A 15,157-nucleotide genomic window follows, 5' to 3' on the forward strand; every position below is an offset into this window, starting at 1 on the left:
AGAAACAGCTGAAATCGTTAAAACTGAACAAAGCTCCAGGGAATTATGGAATCCCTGTCAGATTCTATACTGAATTTGCAGCTAAGTAAGATCTGTTCTAACTATAATCTATTGTAGATCCCTCAAACAAAAAGTCATGCCCAGTTCTTGGAAAATGGCACAGGTCACACCCGTCTACAAGAAGGGTAGCAGAAGGGATCCACAAAACTATCATGCAATATCCTTGACATCAATTTGTTGTAGAATCTTAGAACATAATCTGAGCTCAAACATAATGGAGAACCTTGAACAGAATGGCTCTGAGCACTATGGGACTTAACTTCTGAGGTCATCAGTCCCCAACAGAATGGCCTCCACAATGCCAACCAGCATGGATTTCGAAATCATCAATCATGTGAAACTCAAATCGCACTTTTCTCACATAGTACACTGAGAGCTTTGGATCAAGGCAATCAGGCGATGCTTTATTTCTTGATTTCTGAAAAGCATTTGACTCACTAACACACCTAAGCTTATTATCAAAGGTACAGTCATATGGGGTATCAAGAGAAATTTGTGACTGCACTGAGGAATTTTTGGTAGGGAGGACCGGCATGTTATCTTGGATGGAGAGTCATCATCAGATGTAGAAGTAAATTTGTGTGTGCCCCATTAGGAGTGTTGGGACCCTTGCTGTTCATGTTGTATATTAATAACTTTGCAGACAATACTCATAGTAAAATCAGGCTTTTTGCAGATGATGCAGTTATCTGTAATGCAGTACTATCTGAACGAAGTTGCATAAATATTCCATTAGACTTTGATAAGATTTCAAAGTGGTGCAGAGAATGGCAAATTGCTTTAAATGTTCAGAAATGTAAAATTTTCCAATTCACAAAATGAAAAAAAAACAGTGTCCTATGATTATAATATCAGTGACTCACTGTTGGAATTGACAAATTCATATAAATACCCGAGTGCAACACATCATAGGGCAATGAAATGGAATGAATCCAGAAGTTCATTCATGACTAAACCAGGTGGTAGACTTTGGTTTACTGGTAGAATACTGTGGAAGTGCCATCAACCTACAAAGGAAACTGCTTACAAATCACTCGTACAACCAGTTCTAGAATATGGCTCAAGTCTGCGGGACCCGTACCAGACGGGACTAGCAGCAGATATTGAATGTATACAGAGATGAGCAGCACGAATGGTCACAGGTTTGTTTAATCTGTGGGTGAGTGTCGCACAGATACTGAAGGATTTGAACTGGTAGACTCTTGAAAATAGACATAAACTATTCTGAGAAAGTCTATTAACAAAGTTTCCAGAACTGTCTTTAAATTATTACTCTAGGAATATACAACTCCCTACATATCACTCACATAGGGATTGTGAGGACAATATTAGAATAATTACTGCACACACAGGGGCACTCCAAACAATCACTCTTTCTGGGCTCTATATGTGAACAGAACAGGAAGAAAGCCTAATAACTGATACAATGGGACATACCCTCTGTCATGCACCTCAAGATAGTCTGCAGAGTATAGCTGTAGATCTAGATGGAAATGTAAAATTTTGGTGCCTACAGTCAGTCGGTGTCTGAGCATCCAACACAGTTTTTGAGACTTTTAAGAATAAAAACAAGCTGATTTCCAAAAGTTTGCTAATAAAATTGGCCCACTTATATCAAAGCAATATACTAAATTCAGAAAAGCTATTAATATGAAAGAACGACTTCTTGTAACTTTGCAATTTTTAGCATGTGCTAGATGAAATATAATTTATTGTATAAAATGTTTATTAAAAGTACATTGTTCGAAACTGAACACTATATGTTTATATGTGGTTCTTAGACAAATCTGGTATTTACTTGGAATAGCAAAATGTTCAATAAATCTCACTGTTCCTGAGATAGGTAGAGCAATTATGTCAGCAATATAAGAAGATTACATTAAGGTAACTGTTTTTTAATAGGTGAAAAAGCACTTCCAGGTTGTCAATATGTAAAATGCTATGGTTTATGGTGGTTGTAGAATTATATAACTTTCAGAATTGCTTGATGATTAGAAAAATCCATTACCCAATACAATTGATTTCAGATTATTGTAGCTCTATGGGAAGCAGGATTTGATAGTAGTTCATCCTCCTCATTTATCTTCAGCATGACTTTCTGAAATTTTCTTGTCCTTTTTTAAGTAGATATTCAGCAGAGAGACTTCTCATTTTGGATGCAACATATTTGCCAAAAACTTAATATTAATCTTTGTCTTCATTCAATGTGGATATAACTATTTGTATGGATAAATCACTTATTGAAACAAATTAACTATCCACCTTGGGATTAATTTAACTTTCTGCAATACAGGTGTTAAGTCAGAACAAATCAGGCTGTTCCAATATATCTTGATTGCCAGATGGTGTCTGGTTTTCATTTGCGGCCCGCTCCACTGCAACATCCTAGTCAGAATATAATAAAATAAATAAATGAAGTATAATTTGTAACAAATGACATTATTTTTTTCGTTTCTTTTATAGGCATTGTCTACATCATAAGATTAGCACAGCATTGCCATGAAATTCGAGTTGAAGTGCACATTTCCCAAATGTTTGGGTGCTCTTGTTAAACATTTTCTTAGACAGGCTCCACAGTGTAGTGGCAGTAATGTAACCATACCCATTTAATAGTCAAAGTTCCATGACAGTTTATGACTACAGACACTGTAGAGCAAGAAGAATGGTGGGTACTGCCTTTGGTATTATCTATAGCATATTTACAGTATTAAGGATCTTGCTTCTCCTCGGTCCAGAACATGTGGCATCTGTAGTTTTGAAAGCAGTTTGCAGTACACAGAATTCATTATTGTCTGAAAAATAGTCTGCAAATGTAGACACTCCCAAAGCCACACACGACCTACAAAATTGAAAAACAAACAAAATAACATATGGAAGCTGGCGAAATCAAGATCTGCTAGCTGAACCTGTTACCACCATAACAACAAGGTACTAATAACCACTCAAATAAGTATGGGAAGAGTATAGTGAATATTTTATTAACAGATTAATGAAACAAATAATATCAAACAAACAAGTAAAACATTGCTAATTTGTTTTTGTTACTGTTGGTAAATTTCCTAGTGCCGGTTTGCAAGCTGAACCTCCTAGCAGAAACAACACAAAATCATTGTATGGCTGTTTGGATACATGCAACTCTTTGGTGTCATGGTCAGATTTTGTCTTTGGACTTTTTTTTGAAAATCTTAACGTTCCATGGCTCATGTTTATCATGATGCATGTTAATTCTTACACTTCAACTTTTAAGCATGCATTTTTGTCACTTACATTTACTCAAAACTTATTGCTCAGGGGCAGAAAAGTAAACGAGCAACAAACTTATGTGATATCTGTTGGAAGAATTTGAACCTGCAAATAACTAATGTTGGTATAGATATGTTGACACATAACTGGTGGTAGAAATATAACTCTCTGACATGAATTCTTCACTGTTTGCATCAGACACAATTTATGTCTAACATAAATACGATCCAAAAAATGTCAGATGCATATGTACTACCACTAAAACATTTGGAAGTGCCAGCTACTCTATGAGAACCTAAGGGGAAAGGGTCTGCTTACACTCAGTGGGCAGAGAAAGGAGAAAGAGACATTCCAGATTGCCAAGTCTTACAGAGTTATACTGCTGACAACAATGAATAAAGTTGTATATCCACTGAAGTGTTTTAATGGAGAAGGCTGGAGTACGGTTAGTACCATAATGCTAAACAGCGTTATGCACACCAGGGTACCTGGAGGGGGACTAAATCTCATTGGCTGTGTGTGTTTAACGCCTGCCTAATTGTTTTCAGCATTGTAGTTGACTTGGGTCATTCAGTAAACATTTTTAATATAAATTAAGCATTCCAAACACTGCATTAGTTAAACTCTCACTAAATACATTCAAAAATGTTCAAATGTGTGTGAAATCTTATGAGACTTAACTGCTAAGGTCATCAGTTCCTAAGCTTACACACTACTTAACCTAAATTATCCTAAGAACAAACACACACACCCATGCCCAAGGGAGGACTCAAACCTCGCTGGGACCAGCCGCACAGTCTATGACTGCAGCGCCTTACACCGCTCAACTAATCCCGCACAGCTAAATACATTCTTTCCTCCTTCAATTATCTTCATCTATTTCACTAGCCACTTTCAACTAGTGTTCACATTGGTTCAATAATAATCATGGGTAATACATGTCTGCAAAGTTTAATTTTAAGTCATGGTGATAGACTGAAACTTTTTGATTCAGGATCATGGACTATTTTTCACTTTTTTTGATGTCCAAATGTAATGATTATGTTCCAGTCTGCCTATGATGCACTTCAGTGAAGTTGTTTACCTTTTTGGTAAACAATGATGAGATGTTAGAGTATAATTGGGGGGGGGGAGGGGGGGGGGGTACTCAGTGTTTAGGATGTGAGTTTAGTACAGTATGTGATTTCTCAAACAGCTAGCTCAAGACTCACTAACCTATAAGTGTCCAGGTGGATGACTTTGAAAAATATTTTCACTGTAGACAATGAGTGTGCTGTTTTCACTCTTTTGAAGACTGTAAGAACTTGGTTTGTACGACTGCTAGTTATAATATATTAGGAGGGCTCTATTTTTACTGTGGTAATATTAAGCAGCAAAATGTGTACACATTATTGGCATATTATAAGTGTTTCCCGATATCTTACTTAACAACATTATTTGGGTTTCTCAGCTAGTACAATGATGTGAAATAGTGGGTCGCATAATTACTTCAGACACAGCAATGTAAAGTGAGAATGAAAAATCCCCTGGTCTACTTTTATGTTAAAGCAAGTTACCTGTTTACTCACAGAATAAAAATCACCTTTTTACAATACTACACCTTGAATACAAAACAATCTAAATTAGACTGTTTATTACTTTTAAACAGTGTTGAGGTGGCAAAGCACTGTTACCCTCTATAGGGACAAACTTAGACCTAATTTGATGTTAAAATTTCCAAGTGTAATAAACTATGTTAAAAGAGAAAAAATGTCAACTGAATAACACCATTGCCCTTCACTCATAACCAAAAGTATCCATTCAAAGTTTGTCATGTCTTCCAAATCATTCTTCATACTATTCACTTGTTTCTTCTGTCCTACTAACTGAATTTGTTGTTTATCATGGGAATAATTATGCTTCAGTATGTAAGAATTCATTTCTTTTATTGCCAAGTGAGCTTTTTTCGTACTTGGCGCAATCCATATTTACATAAAACAAAATTCCAGCACTTAACATTTCTTGAAAATATGTTTAAGATACAACTGCACATCAGTATATGTAAATAAAGTTCAAACAGGTGGAGACAGAATTATAAAAGAAGGAAACACTGTATAATGTACAAAAGGATGTTATGAGGCTTTCCATAATAGTCTGAAAAGTCAAACACTAGCAACATTTTGTGAATATAGGTATGCTTTATGTCCTTTATAGAAGCACTTGCATATTTATTCATCTCTTTCTCTTATAACTTCACATGTTGGTCTTCTTACAGATTATTTGATTTATTTCATAAATTCTCTTTGTTCATTAGGAAGCAAATCCAGAACCAGATATTTATATAACAGTACAAAAAGAAATTTCTATTACATATCAGGGAAGTTTCTGCTGCATCTTTTGCTTCTTCTGTCTTCATTATCTCCAATGCTAGAAATGTATGTGAGTGCCACATCTGAAACATAACTGTGCATATAAGGATGATTTGGCCGCAATGAGATTCATTTATGATAGAAAATAAAGTCTAATGACTTACCACGGATGAATGAACTCAAATGGTGTATTATTCTACATTTTATCTTTTGCTATTGCTGACCTAGCAAACTGCACAACCAAAGGTTTATCCTTGAGTATGTAACCATTTGTCTCTTTCAGTGCTAACTGAGCTTGCTTCATACTTGGTAATGTGACGAAAGCTTGTCCCTTCATTCGACCTTCCTTCATTAAACGTATGTCGAACCTGCAGTGTAACATTAATTTTTAACTGCTGCGAAACCACAACTACAAAACATAGTTACACACACAAACTTCTATGGATATTTGCTAAAAAGCCAAGTTAGAATCTGAGATATGGTTGATACTGACGTCATTACGCGTGAAGCACTTTCTTGGACGGGAGAAAAATGGGGAAAGAAATCAACTGTGGTCATGTTGGAGAAACAGCCTGGTATTTGCAGCAATGATTTCGGATAACTGAAAATACCTGTATCTGGATAGCCAGATAGCAATTTGCACTCCAACTATCCAGTATATGAACCTCATACCTAAACCAATGCACCACCTTACCTGATAATTTATGACACAGGACAGTATGTGTCATGCCAAAAGCAGTTCCTGTAAAAAGCTGCAGTTAGGGAATGGATGGTAAGAGACCCATAAGGGACAGCACTGTGAGGAAGAGGGCAAGAGGATCAGATGGTGAGAGTGAAATAAAATTAATTTTATTTTGTTTTGAGTCCTCTAGTAATTCCTCAGACACATTAGTGTTTATCAGGAGTTAACATTAATATTTGTAAAACTACTACACCCAGAAATAATGACTCAAATGAATCTTAACTTGGACAATGTGTACAACAATGAACTGGCAATAAGGGAATAAAACTAAATCAAATGATGGAAAATCCAGGATGGAATGTAACAATATTATGAAAAGGAAAGTTGTCACACACCATATAGCACACACAGTGTGGCTGCAGCTGTCGTCTATTTTTGACAAAGGTCTTGTCGGCCAAAAGCTTATTTGTGATAAGTCTTTTTGTTGTGCCTATATGCGACTCACAGCATCTTCACTATATGGTAAGTGGCAATTTTCCTTTTCATAATATTGTGAGATTAAAACTAGAGATGACTTAGGCCCTTCAACAATTTCCATTTTGCAACAGGCTACATCATTGTTACCCTTATCTCTGTAAAGAATCCTCAAATAAAGTGTAGACATGAAAACAGGTGCCAGTCAACACTGTTGACTACAAAGAGCACAATAGCAGCACATGAGCAAGCTTGAAAGAGGCTAAAAGGTAGCTTCCTAAGAGAAACTTTGACATTCAGTGACAATTTGGTTTGTACAGGAGATGCTGACACACAAATGATATGTATGTAGAATAAGTGGATAAAAGAGGAGAAGTACAGTGACAAGACAGTATTGGACTATGCAATCTGATCATAGTACAGAATGCCTGTCGATTGTTTCACATGATGGTAAGAGACTGCACTCTTTCATCCAAAGCGTAGGCTAAAACTAAACATTACAACCTGTGTAGACCTATCTGTGTCGACTGATATCATCTGCAGGGTGCATGTCATTACAAGTGCCTAAGATCATAATCATATTATAAACACTGTAAGAGGTGTACTGACAGCAAAATGTAGTGTTTTTAAATGAATTACACTTCATTAAGCCCTACAACACAGTCTGCATGCATGTTCAGTGCCACAATTTAGCAGTCTGCAGGTTGGACGGTCAGATGAACATACCCTGTGTGTCCTACCACAGCTTCAGGCATCTTCAGACACCATATATTAGCAGAATAACATCTGGCCACATGTGGTAAGGAATGTGCATGTCTTCTTCGTATACGCAGGTATGACTGCTTCCCTGGTCTTCATGTTTTGTCTGACAGGAATCCATCAAACATGTATGGAATATGGTTGATTGGTAATTGTCATTCTGTGATCAATACTTTGTGGAAATGCACAGAAAATTGGAGCTAATGAATAATTCCATAATCCCAATCATTTAAGTTTTCTCACATTCCTAACATCTCAATCTTCAGTTTTTTTAAAAGTTTACTAAAGTTTACATAGCAAGCTAGATTGATTTAGAATACCTGATTAGTTATGGACTGCACACAGGATCTCCAAACAGGAAGCTTTATCACACAAACTGGAAAAGTGCAGCCACCACAACCTTTGCCATTTGTTGCAAAACTTACAACACACTTCTTGCACCTGTTGGTACTATTAAGAAATTTTTATTGCAATAGGGTATAAATTTTATGTGTTAGGTTTCGGTGTGTGTGTGTGTGTGTGTGTGTGTGTGTGTGTGTGTGTGTGTGGGAGGGGGGGGTCTACAACTGAGGCTTCAGTGTATTCAGTATATGTTGGAAAGGGTACAATTTGGACCACATCTGTTAAGTAGGTGAGCATAGCCACAACTCATCTCACATCCTGTAGCAGCAAATTTTCTGTTACAAGCAGTAATCAGTGTTGCCACTTTCTTGAAGAGACTTCTTCAGGATATTCTTGAGTTCACATGACAAATGCTTTATATTATATGCTTCTGGAATCAGAAACTCTTAACTGTGTTTGATAAGTAGCCCTAAAAATGGTCCCACATGCCACTATGGAATGAAAGTAAGTGAAGCATGTTAGCTTTTTTATTTTCATATCACCTGTACTTGTAACATCCTCATTGTAAATATAAGATTTGTTTAGTTGCTTCAACAGTTCTGTGGTATGCTCCTCTCAATGAATTTAGAATCAAGTTTCAGTCCCAAGAATTTACTATAGTCTATTCCTTCTATGTATTTGTCATCATATTTTATGTGTATAATGTCTTTTCATTGTGTGACTCAGCATCTCCTCCGTATGGTGAGTAGCAATCTATCCTTCTCATAATACTGTTAATATGTTACTAAAATCAGAATCATGTAAATAAAAATGATTTTCATTTAACACCATGTACTAAATAACTGTTAATATGACAGTAACAAATTCTATCCTGCAGATTTGTACAGAATAGATGTAGACACTGGGAATAACTGCTAATTTTCTTGGCCTCAACAAAATGGAAATCTCTGTGAACACAGTTTAAAAAGTACACTTGAGAAGGATATTATACAAGATACACAAAAGAGAAGAAACAGACTTAATTATTTTTAATTATTAAATATTTTGAACTTTGTTTCATCCTCTAAGAAACATTAGTTACTGAAACACTTTTCTTTACTGATGTAGTCAATAATGTTTCTTAATATACCACAACAGAGAATACTTACATGTTTCCCTGCTCTTCAGAATCGGGTTCATTGTATCTTCTATATATATAATGTAACTCTCTCTCTGTTACTTGCTTGGCTATATTTTTTATGTACAGGCGACAGGAAGGAATTCCAGGTTGGTAATTCTTGAACACTGGCAAATGCTTTTGATCTAGAGAATTGATTAAATACATAATGTCAAACAGTAAAGATCAATAACAAGGTATTGGTAAGAAACAAGCAAAGAACTCTTGAAACGTAAATACAAACAAAATTAAAATGTATATTAATACTACACAACATTCTAGAACAGATGTGCATGAATTTTATTATTTTTAAGCTGCTTCTTCTAAGTATTTTGGCACACAGAAATATTCCGTAAGGTTAATGAATTTGGAGCTTTGTCACTAGTACAGCAGCAAATCACTTGATCTTCTTTGAAGAACATGTGACAAAACTATGTATGAGGTGCAGATACCACTATACTTGGGAGCAGCATAACTGGCAGCAGTCTCCCCCCCCCCCCCCCCCTTCCCCCACAATGACTAGCAAAAGGACATTTATCACTGACTTGCTTCACATGTCACCCTGTGCTTAATTTCTTAATCTACATCTATACTCTGCAAACCACTGTGAAGTTCATAGCAGAGGGTACTTTACATTGTATCAACATGATCGCAAAAAAATATATACATTGTTTAATTGTCCATAACTTCCAAATTATAGTCTGGAAACATGTAATTTTTGGTAGTTTAATAGTTCACCTATTTGAGAGTCACTATATAATCATTGTTTTGTTTTATAGTCACCAAATAATGTTTTCTATTGTTATATGAGCCGTCACGTAAGTGTTGTTTTGTTTTTAGTTAGGTGAGTAAAGATGGCTAGTGCAAAGCTAACATTTGATGAAATGAAGGCAGTTCTGAAGTGGTACAGTAAGCATAACAATGTTAATGAGTTTCAGTGCCAATAGCATAATGTGTTTCAAACAGGCCCACCTACAGGTGTAACAACTGTGTGCATTCAAGACATACCTGAAGTTGAAGGCCGTGTTACAGATGTACGCAATCAATGATCTGGACGACCTTTAACAGCCACAAGCCCAGTGAACTCCTGTGCTTTGTAATGACAATTCGCTTGCTCACCATAGAAGTTTGTGAGATAATATGCCCCAGAAACCAGGGTGAGTCGCTCAAGTGTTCGGCACATTTTTAAGACTGTAAAGTTTAAGCGCTACAGCTCAAGGTTGCTACATGGAATGAATTAGGATGATACAGATCGTACAATGAAGTACTGCAAGTGATTTAATAGCATGATTCACAGTAATGAAGTGTTTGTAGAGATGACAGTGTGGTCTGATAAAGTTCAATTTAAACTCAATAGTAAACTGTCACAATAGCATCTACTGAGCCACTACAAATCTGCATATTAATGCAGCCAAGCTGTGAATTTATGGGAAGTGAAAAAGTGGTGTGGATTATCTTATTGAGATTTGATTGGGCCCATCTTCTTTAACAGCACAGTTACTGGTGATGTGTACCTAGAGGTGCTTGAGACACCCATTTTATGTGCCATCCGTGAGTTCTATGACAACGAAAAGTTTTCCTTTCGACAAGATGGGGCCACAGCCATCTACCACAATTATGTCATGTTGTACCTCAACAAAAATCTACCCACATGATGGACAGGCAAAAGAGATGCTGTTGAGTATGCATTATATTCTCCAGACTTCTGGAGTTTTACCTAAAGACAATACTCAAGTACGTTATTTAGTGACAATCATGTACGTTGGAAGAACTTCAAGAAAGCATCGAACATTCACGTGCAGGTGTCCAGCCGAACATGTTGCAGCTGGTAGTTCAAAGGCATCACCTGTGTACGGATGTTAGTAGTGACCTCTTCAAACACCTACAGTGGTTTCAGTAACCTGAACTTTAAACTACACTGAATTGAGACATTTCTGTCATTTAATTTTGAACGTATGAGCAAGGAAACAGAGAGTAAATTTTTTTGGGCCACTCTTTATTAGCTTTTCTCCTCGTTCCATTCACATACGGAGTGTGGGAAATATGACTACTTAAGTGTCTCTGAAGGCACTGTAATTAGTTTAATCTTGTATTTATGGTCCCAAGAGGAGCCATACCTACGGGTCTGTAGAGTATTCCTAGATTACTCACTTAATAATGGTACTGAAACATTGTAAGTAGCCTTTGGCAGGGTAGTTTACATCCTCTTTCAAGCACCACCCACTTCAAGTCTTTTTTCATGCTACTGTTGGCACAGCTCTGTCAATGTGTTTCACTCAATCAGTTACTTACATGTTCCTTGTACTGAAGAGTTATTTGTTTGCCGAGAGACTTTTGACTTTCATTTTCTACTACTGCTATTCTTGTCTGCGGGTTAAGGTGACTCAGTTAAAAGATACACAGAGTCAGCTGAAGTAAGTTATATAAAAGTGTAAAAAAATTTTTTGTGATGAAAATCCCAGAACAGCTGAATTCTTGTTGGCGCCTTGACTGGAACAGCAAAGATGTCTGACAACTCCCTCTGAACAGTACAGAGAATAAGTGCAGAAACATAGGGGATGGAAACTTGTGATCAAGAAATGAAGTTTCACTCTCCAAGGAAAGTAATTAGTGGAAGAAGAATGTTACTGATTTATATGATTCCTGGAAGGACTCTGCACTAAACTGGAATTTTACAATTGTGCAAAGGGTGACAGATGTCTTACAAGGCACAGAAGATGCTCATTTGATTAGTAGAATTACCAAACCTTTGAGATCCAGATACAGAAAATGTGAAATTGGATGATGCAGCCTGATGGAGAGATACAATATTGTCGAAACAAGAGCAATTTCTCTAGGAAAAATGTACATCATTATTTTTCTTAATAAGGTCTGATTAAAATCGTGTCAGAAAGTTCATGTGAAAGAATATGAAGGCTTGAAAGTGCTAAGTGGCAAAAGAAGGAGACTTGTCATTTGTCAGATTATGGCTATGTGTGCAAAGCTAATATTTATATACAGCAAATCCAGTGGTAATCACTAGGAGATAAATAGTGATGTATTTGGACAACGGTTTTTGGATTTATTACATGGTTTAGAAGCTGCTGTCAAGCATAATGTCAGTTATCACTCGATGACAAAGGAAAATATACCTAATTCAAACATATGAAAGGAAACTGTCAGTACCTTAAGAGAATTTTTTTTTTTAATTGCTATATAAAAACAGTGTGTTGGAGGGAGTCAGGTGCCACAAGCACCTTTACAACTACTTTGAACTTGACTGCTTACTTTTCAGAACAGAACAATGGGTTTGTGAGGTTTCTCCTTTACCACTGCCAATACAACCCAATTGAAAATCTATGGAAATAAGCAAAAAGAAAAGTAGTGCCCTAAAATAACATGTTCAAAATTAAAGATGTGAATAATGTACTTGATGAAGCTATTGATAATGTTGCTGTGGTAGACTGGATTCAGTGTATACCCCAGATGAATTTGCAAGAAAATGACTTGTGAAGTAAAATATCCATAGAAAGAATTGTCACTGCTTAAAATGACTCACCAGCTACTGAATTTTTGGATACATGTAATTCTCCAGAGCAGGATAATTAAGTAACAATAAACTGCACGAACTGTTAAGTTCTGGTCTTCCTCTTCTGCAAACATGCAAAACTACTGCCTCTCTTGGCTAGTTTTCCAATTTCTTTCTCATCTCCTCTCAAAACTTTATTAATACACAGTAGAACAGACACCAGACATACACTGCCTGTGCTGGCACATTTGCCAATTTTATTTGTGGGGACTTAGGACCCTTGTTTTCTGCTTTTTACTGAGAAAAAAACTTATGTGCAGGTCTAATAAATGATTAAACGTTGTTCCATTAATTAACAGATAAACAGTAACAGTATATCTTCCAATTCACATTAAAATGGAAAGATTCAAGACTGGAGATATGGCTACTATTTAGCAACAATATTTTCAAACTTGTTATTTTTACATATGGTTCTGCAGCCATAATAATTTATTTAAAGGCAGGTTCTGGCTGTAAATATTTGTTACAATGTGTTATCAGATGATTCGGTAATCATCTTATGTGCCAAACAGCTTTGTTGAAAGTATTGTTCAATAGCAAATTTTGCCAGGTTCGGGTTGCCACACATGCCTGAGGGCTTCTGATGACTGAGGTCTAAAACGAGAAAACAAATTGGTGTAAATATACACAAAAGGTGGAGGGGGAATTGTAGTAGCCACCAGAAAGATCACGAGAGGCGCACATTGGCACGGCGCGTCACGGACAGTAGTTGCCGCAAGTAGAGTCCCATCCACCAGAGGGCACTCGAGAATTCGGACGCGACCTCTGCCGGCATGACAACAACAACAACTCCGGCAGCACGGCCCGTGCCCAGTCAGTTAACATCGGGCAGGCCTAGGACACAGTCCCGGTCTACGCTAAGTGAAGTGCGACGTAAACGTAAACAGTGATACTACAGGACTATTCCGCAGTCATACATGCTTATTTATCTGCTTTGTAGAAAATTAGCATTGTCCAATGACAACTTTTGAGAGTTTCCATACAATCATTATGTGTGAAATTTCAGATCTTTACATAAGCAAAATGAGTTTAATATGTTATTAATTGTACCTACTGCAAGGGTAAGCAACGGGAAAACTTAATTAAGTGAAAGCTTGCCCTTGTACTATTAAGTAATGGAAAAATTACACTTATGAGCAATTAAATTAAATGCACCTATCTCGTAGCAAATGGTAATTCCCTTTTGCTCCTATGACAATGACAATACACAGCTGCATAGACTCTTTGAGACACTGAAAGGGCTGGTTCAACTGCTAATAAAAATGCATGGTAACTGTCTGAGCTGGTCCCAGTGCTGGCATCCTGGTTTATAGGTCTGACATCAGGATACCTGGCGTGTCATGCTAGCATCTTCATAATCGTGGAGCATTCCTCGAAACATACTGACAGTTTACAAGAAGAAGGGCAGTGCATGCTTCTGCGGGGTTTTGCTGGTGAACAGACAACTGCTCATGATTGGACAATATATTCCCTACTGTTCACTGGCAAGAGACGATGTAGACATATAAGGGACTTCACCTTAAGTACCTCAACCAACAATCTGATCAGTGCCCTCTCGGCAAGCAGGAAATACTGGCTCATGTGGTTTTTAGGTATAAGCAAGAGTTGTGACTCAGCAGTGTACAATAGCTTTTTTCACACTTTAAACTTCTAATGATGGCTTTCCTACCCTCATGCTAATCTCTATATCCTATAATAATCTCTATATGCTACAATATATGGTGAGCAGAGGTACACGAGGAGACAGTATCCATAAGCAAGGTGATGGTGCTCCTATAATCTGGTTGCTCATCCTGCAGCTGACTGTCATGTCAATGACTAGTACAATGTCTGGTAACATATCAGTCACCGACAGCATGCACTATCCTATTTGTAACAGGCGCACTCACTCTCCAACATAGCACCTGTTTTAATTCAATTGTTGACAAGTGTAACATGTTGTATGAAATGAGGCTGAAAAAAGGAGAATTTTGATGGAATAGCAAACTGTGAAATTATGTGCCTGTGTCCGCTCCCGGATAACAGGAAATGAGACTGCATGGTGGAGAATCAGTTTAAAGGTTGATATTTATTGTGCAATTATTAATCTGAGAGAAAAGTTTCATGGAGGATGTATTTGAGCTTTACTTGCTAATGAAAAATAGCTGATGAAGGACAAAACCGAGAGCATGTGAAAAGCAGAGTGACAATAATAAACAAAGCATTTCCGGAAAAAAAGAAATATATTAAAATAAAAAAAGAACTTTAAATGTTAGGTAGTCTTTTCTGAACATATTTGCCTAGAGTGTAGCCTTGTATGGAAATGAAATGTGGACAATAAGCACCTCTGACAAGAAGGCAATAGAAGTTTTTGAAATGTGGTGTTACAGGAGAATACTGAACAAAAGATGAGTAGATCAGGTAACTCTTGAATACTGGCTTTTGTCATGGGATCTTTGGCTACTGTTTGTTTAAATAAATGACGCCCAAAGCTACTGCGGCAAAAACCAGTACGCAATATCAGTGAGTGTCCATGAAAAACTCAA

General features: G+C 36.8%; 1 protein-coding gene across 2 annotated transcripts in view; it reads right to left on the reverse strand.

The window, feature by feature from the left end:
* Positions 1 to 5,302: 5,302 nt before the first annotated feature.
* LOC124788308 (RNA-binding region-containing protein 3-like) overlaps positions 5,303 to 15,157 on the reverse strand; it is a 39,588-nt gene continuing 29,733 nt past the window's right edge. The window contains exons 5-7 of one of the 2 annotated variants that reach the window (XM_047255542.1): positions 9,057 to 9,210; positions 5,816 to 6,019; positions 5,303 to 5,745 (exon numbers count right to left, since the gene is read on the reverse strand). In XM_047255542.1, coding sequence (XP_047111498.1) covers positions 5,848 to 6,019; positions 9,057 to 9,210 — 326 coding nt within the window. In that variant the 3' untranslated portion in view covers positions 5,303 to 5,745; positions 5,816 to 5,847. The remainder of the gene's footprint in view (positions 5,746 to 5,815; positions 6,020 to 9,056; positions 9,211 to 15,157) is intronic. The other variant, XM_047255541.1, reaches the window with a different exon arrangement.

Source organism: Schistocerca piceifrons, chromosome 3 (assembly GCF_021461385.2).
Source record: "Schistocerca piceifrons isolate TAMUIC-IGC-003096 chromosome 3, iqSchPice1.1, whole genome shotgun sequence".
NCBI classification, from domain to species: Eukaryota; Metazoa; Arthropoda; class Insecta; order Orthoptera; family Acrididae; genus Schistocerca; species Schistocerca piceifrons.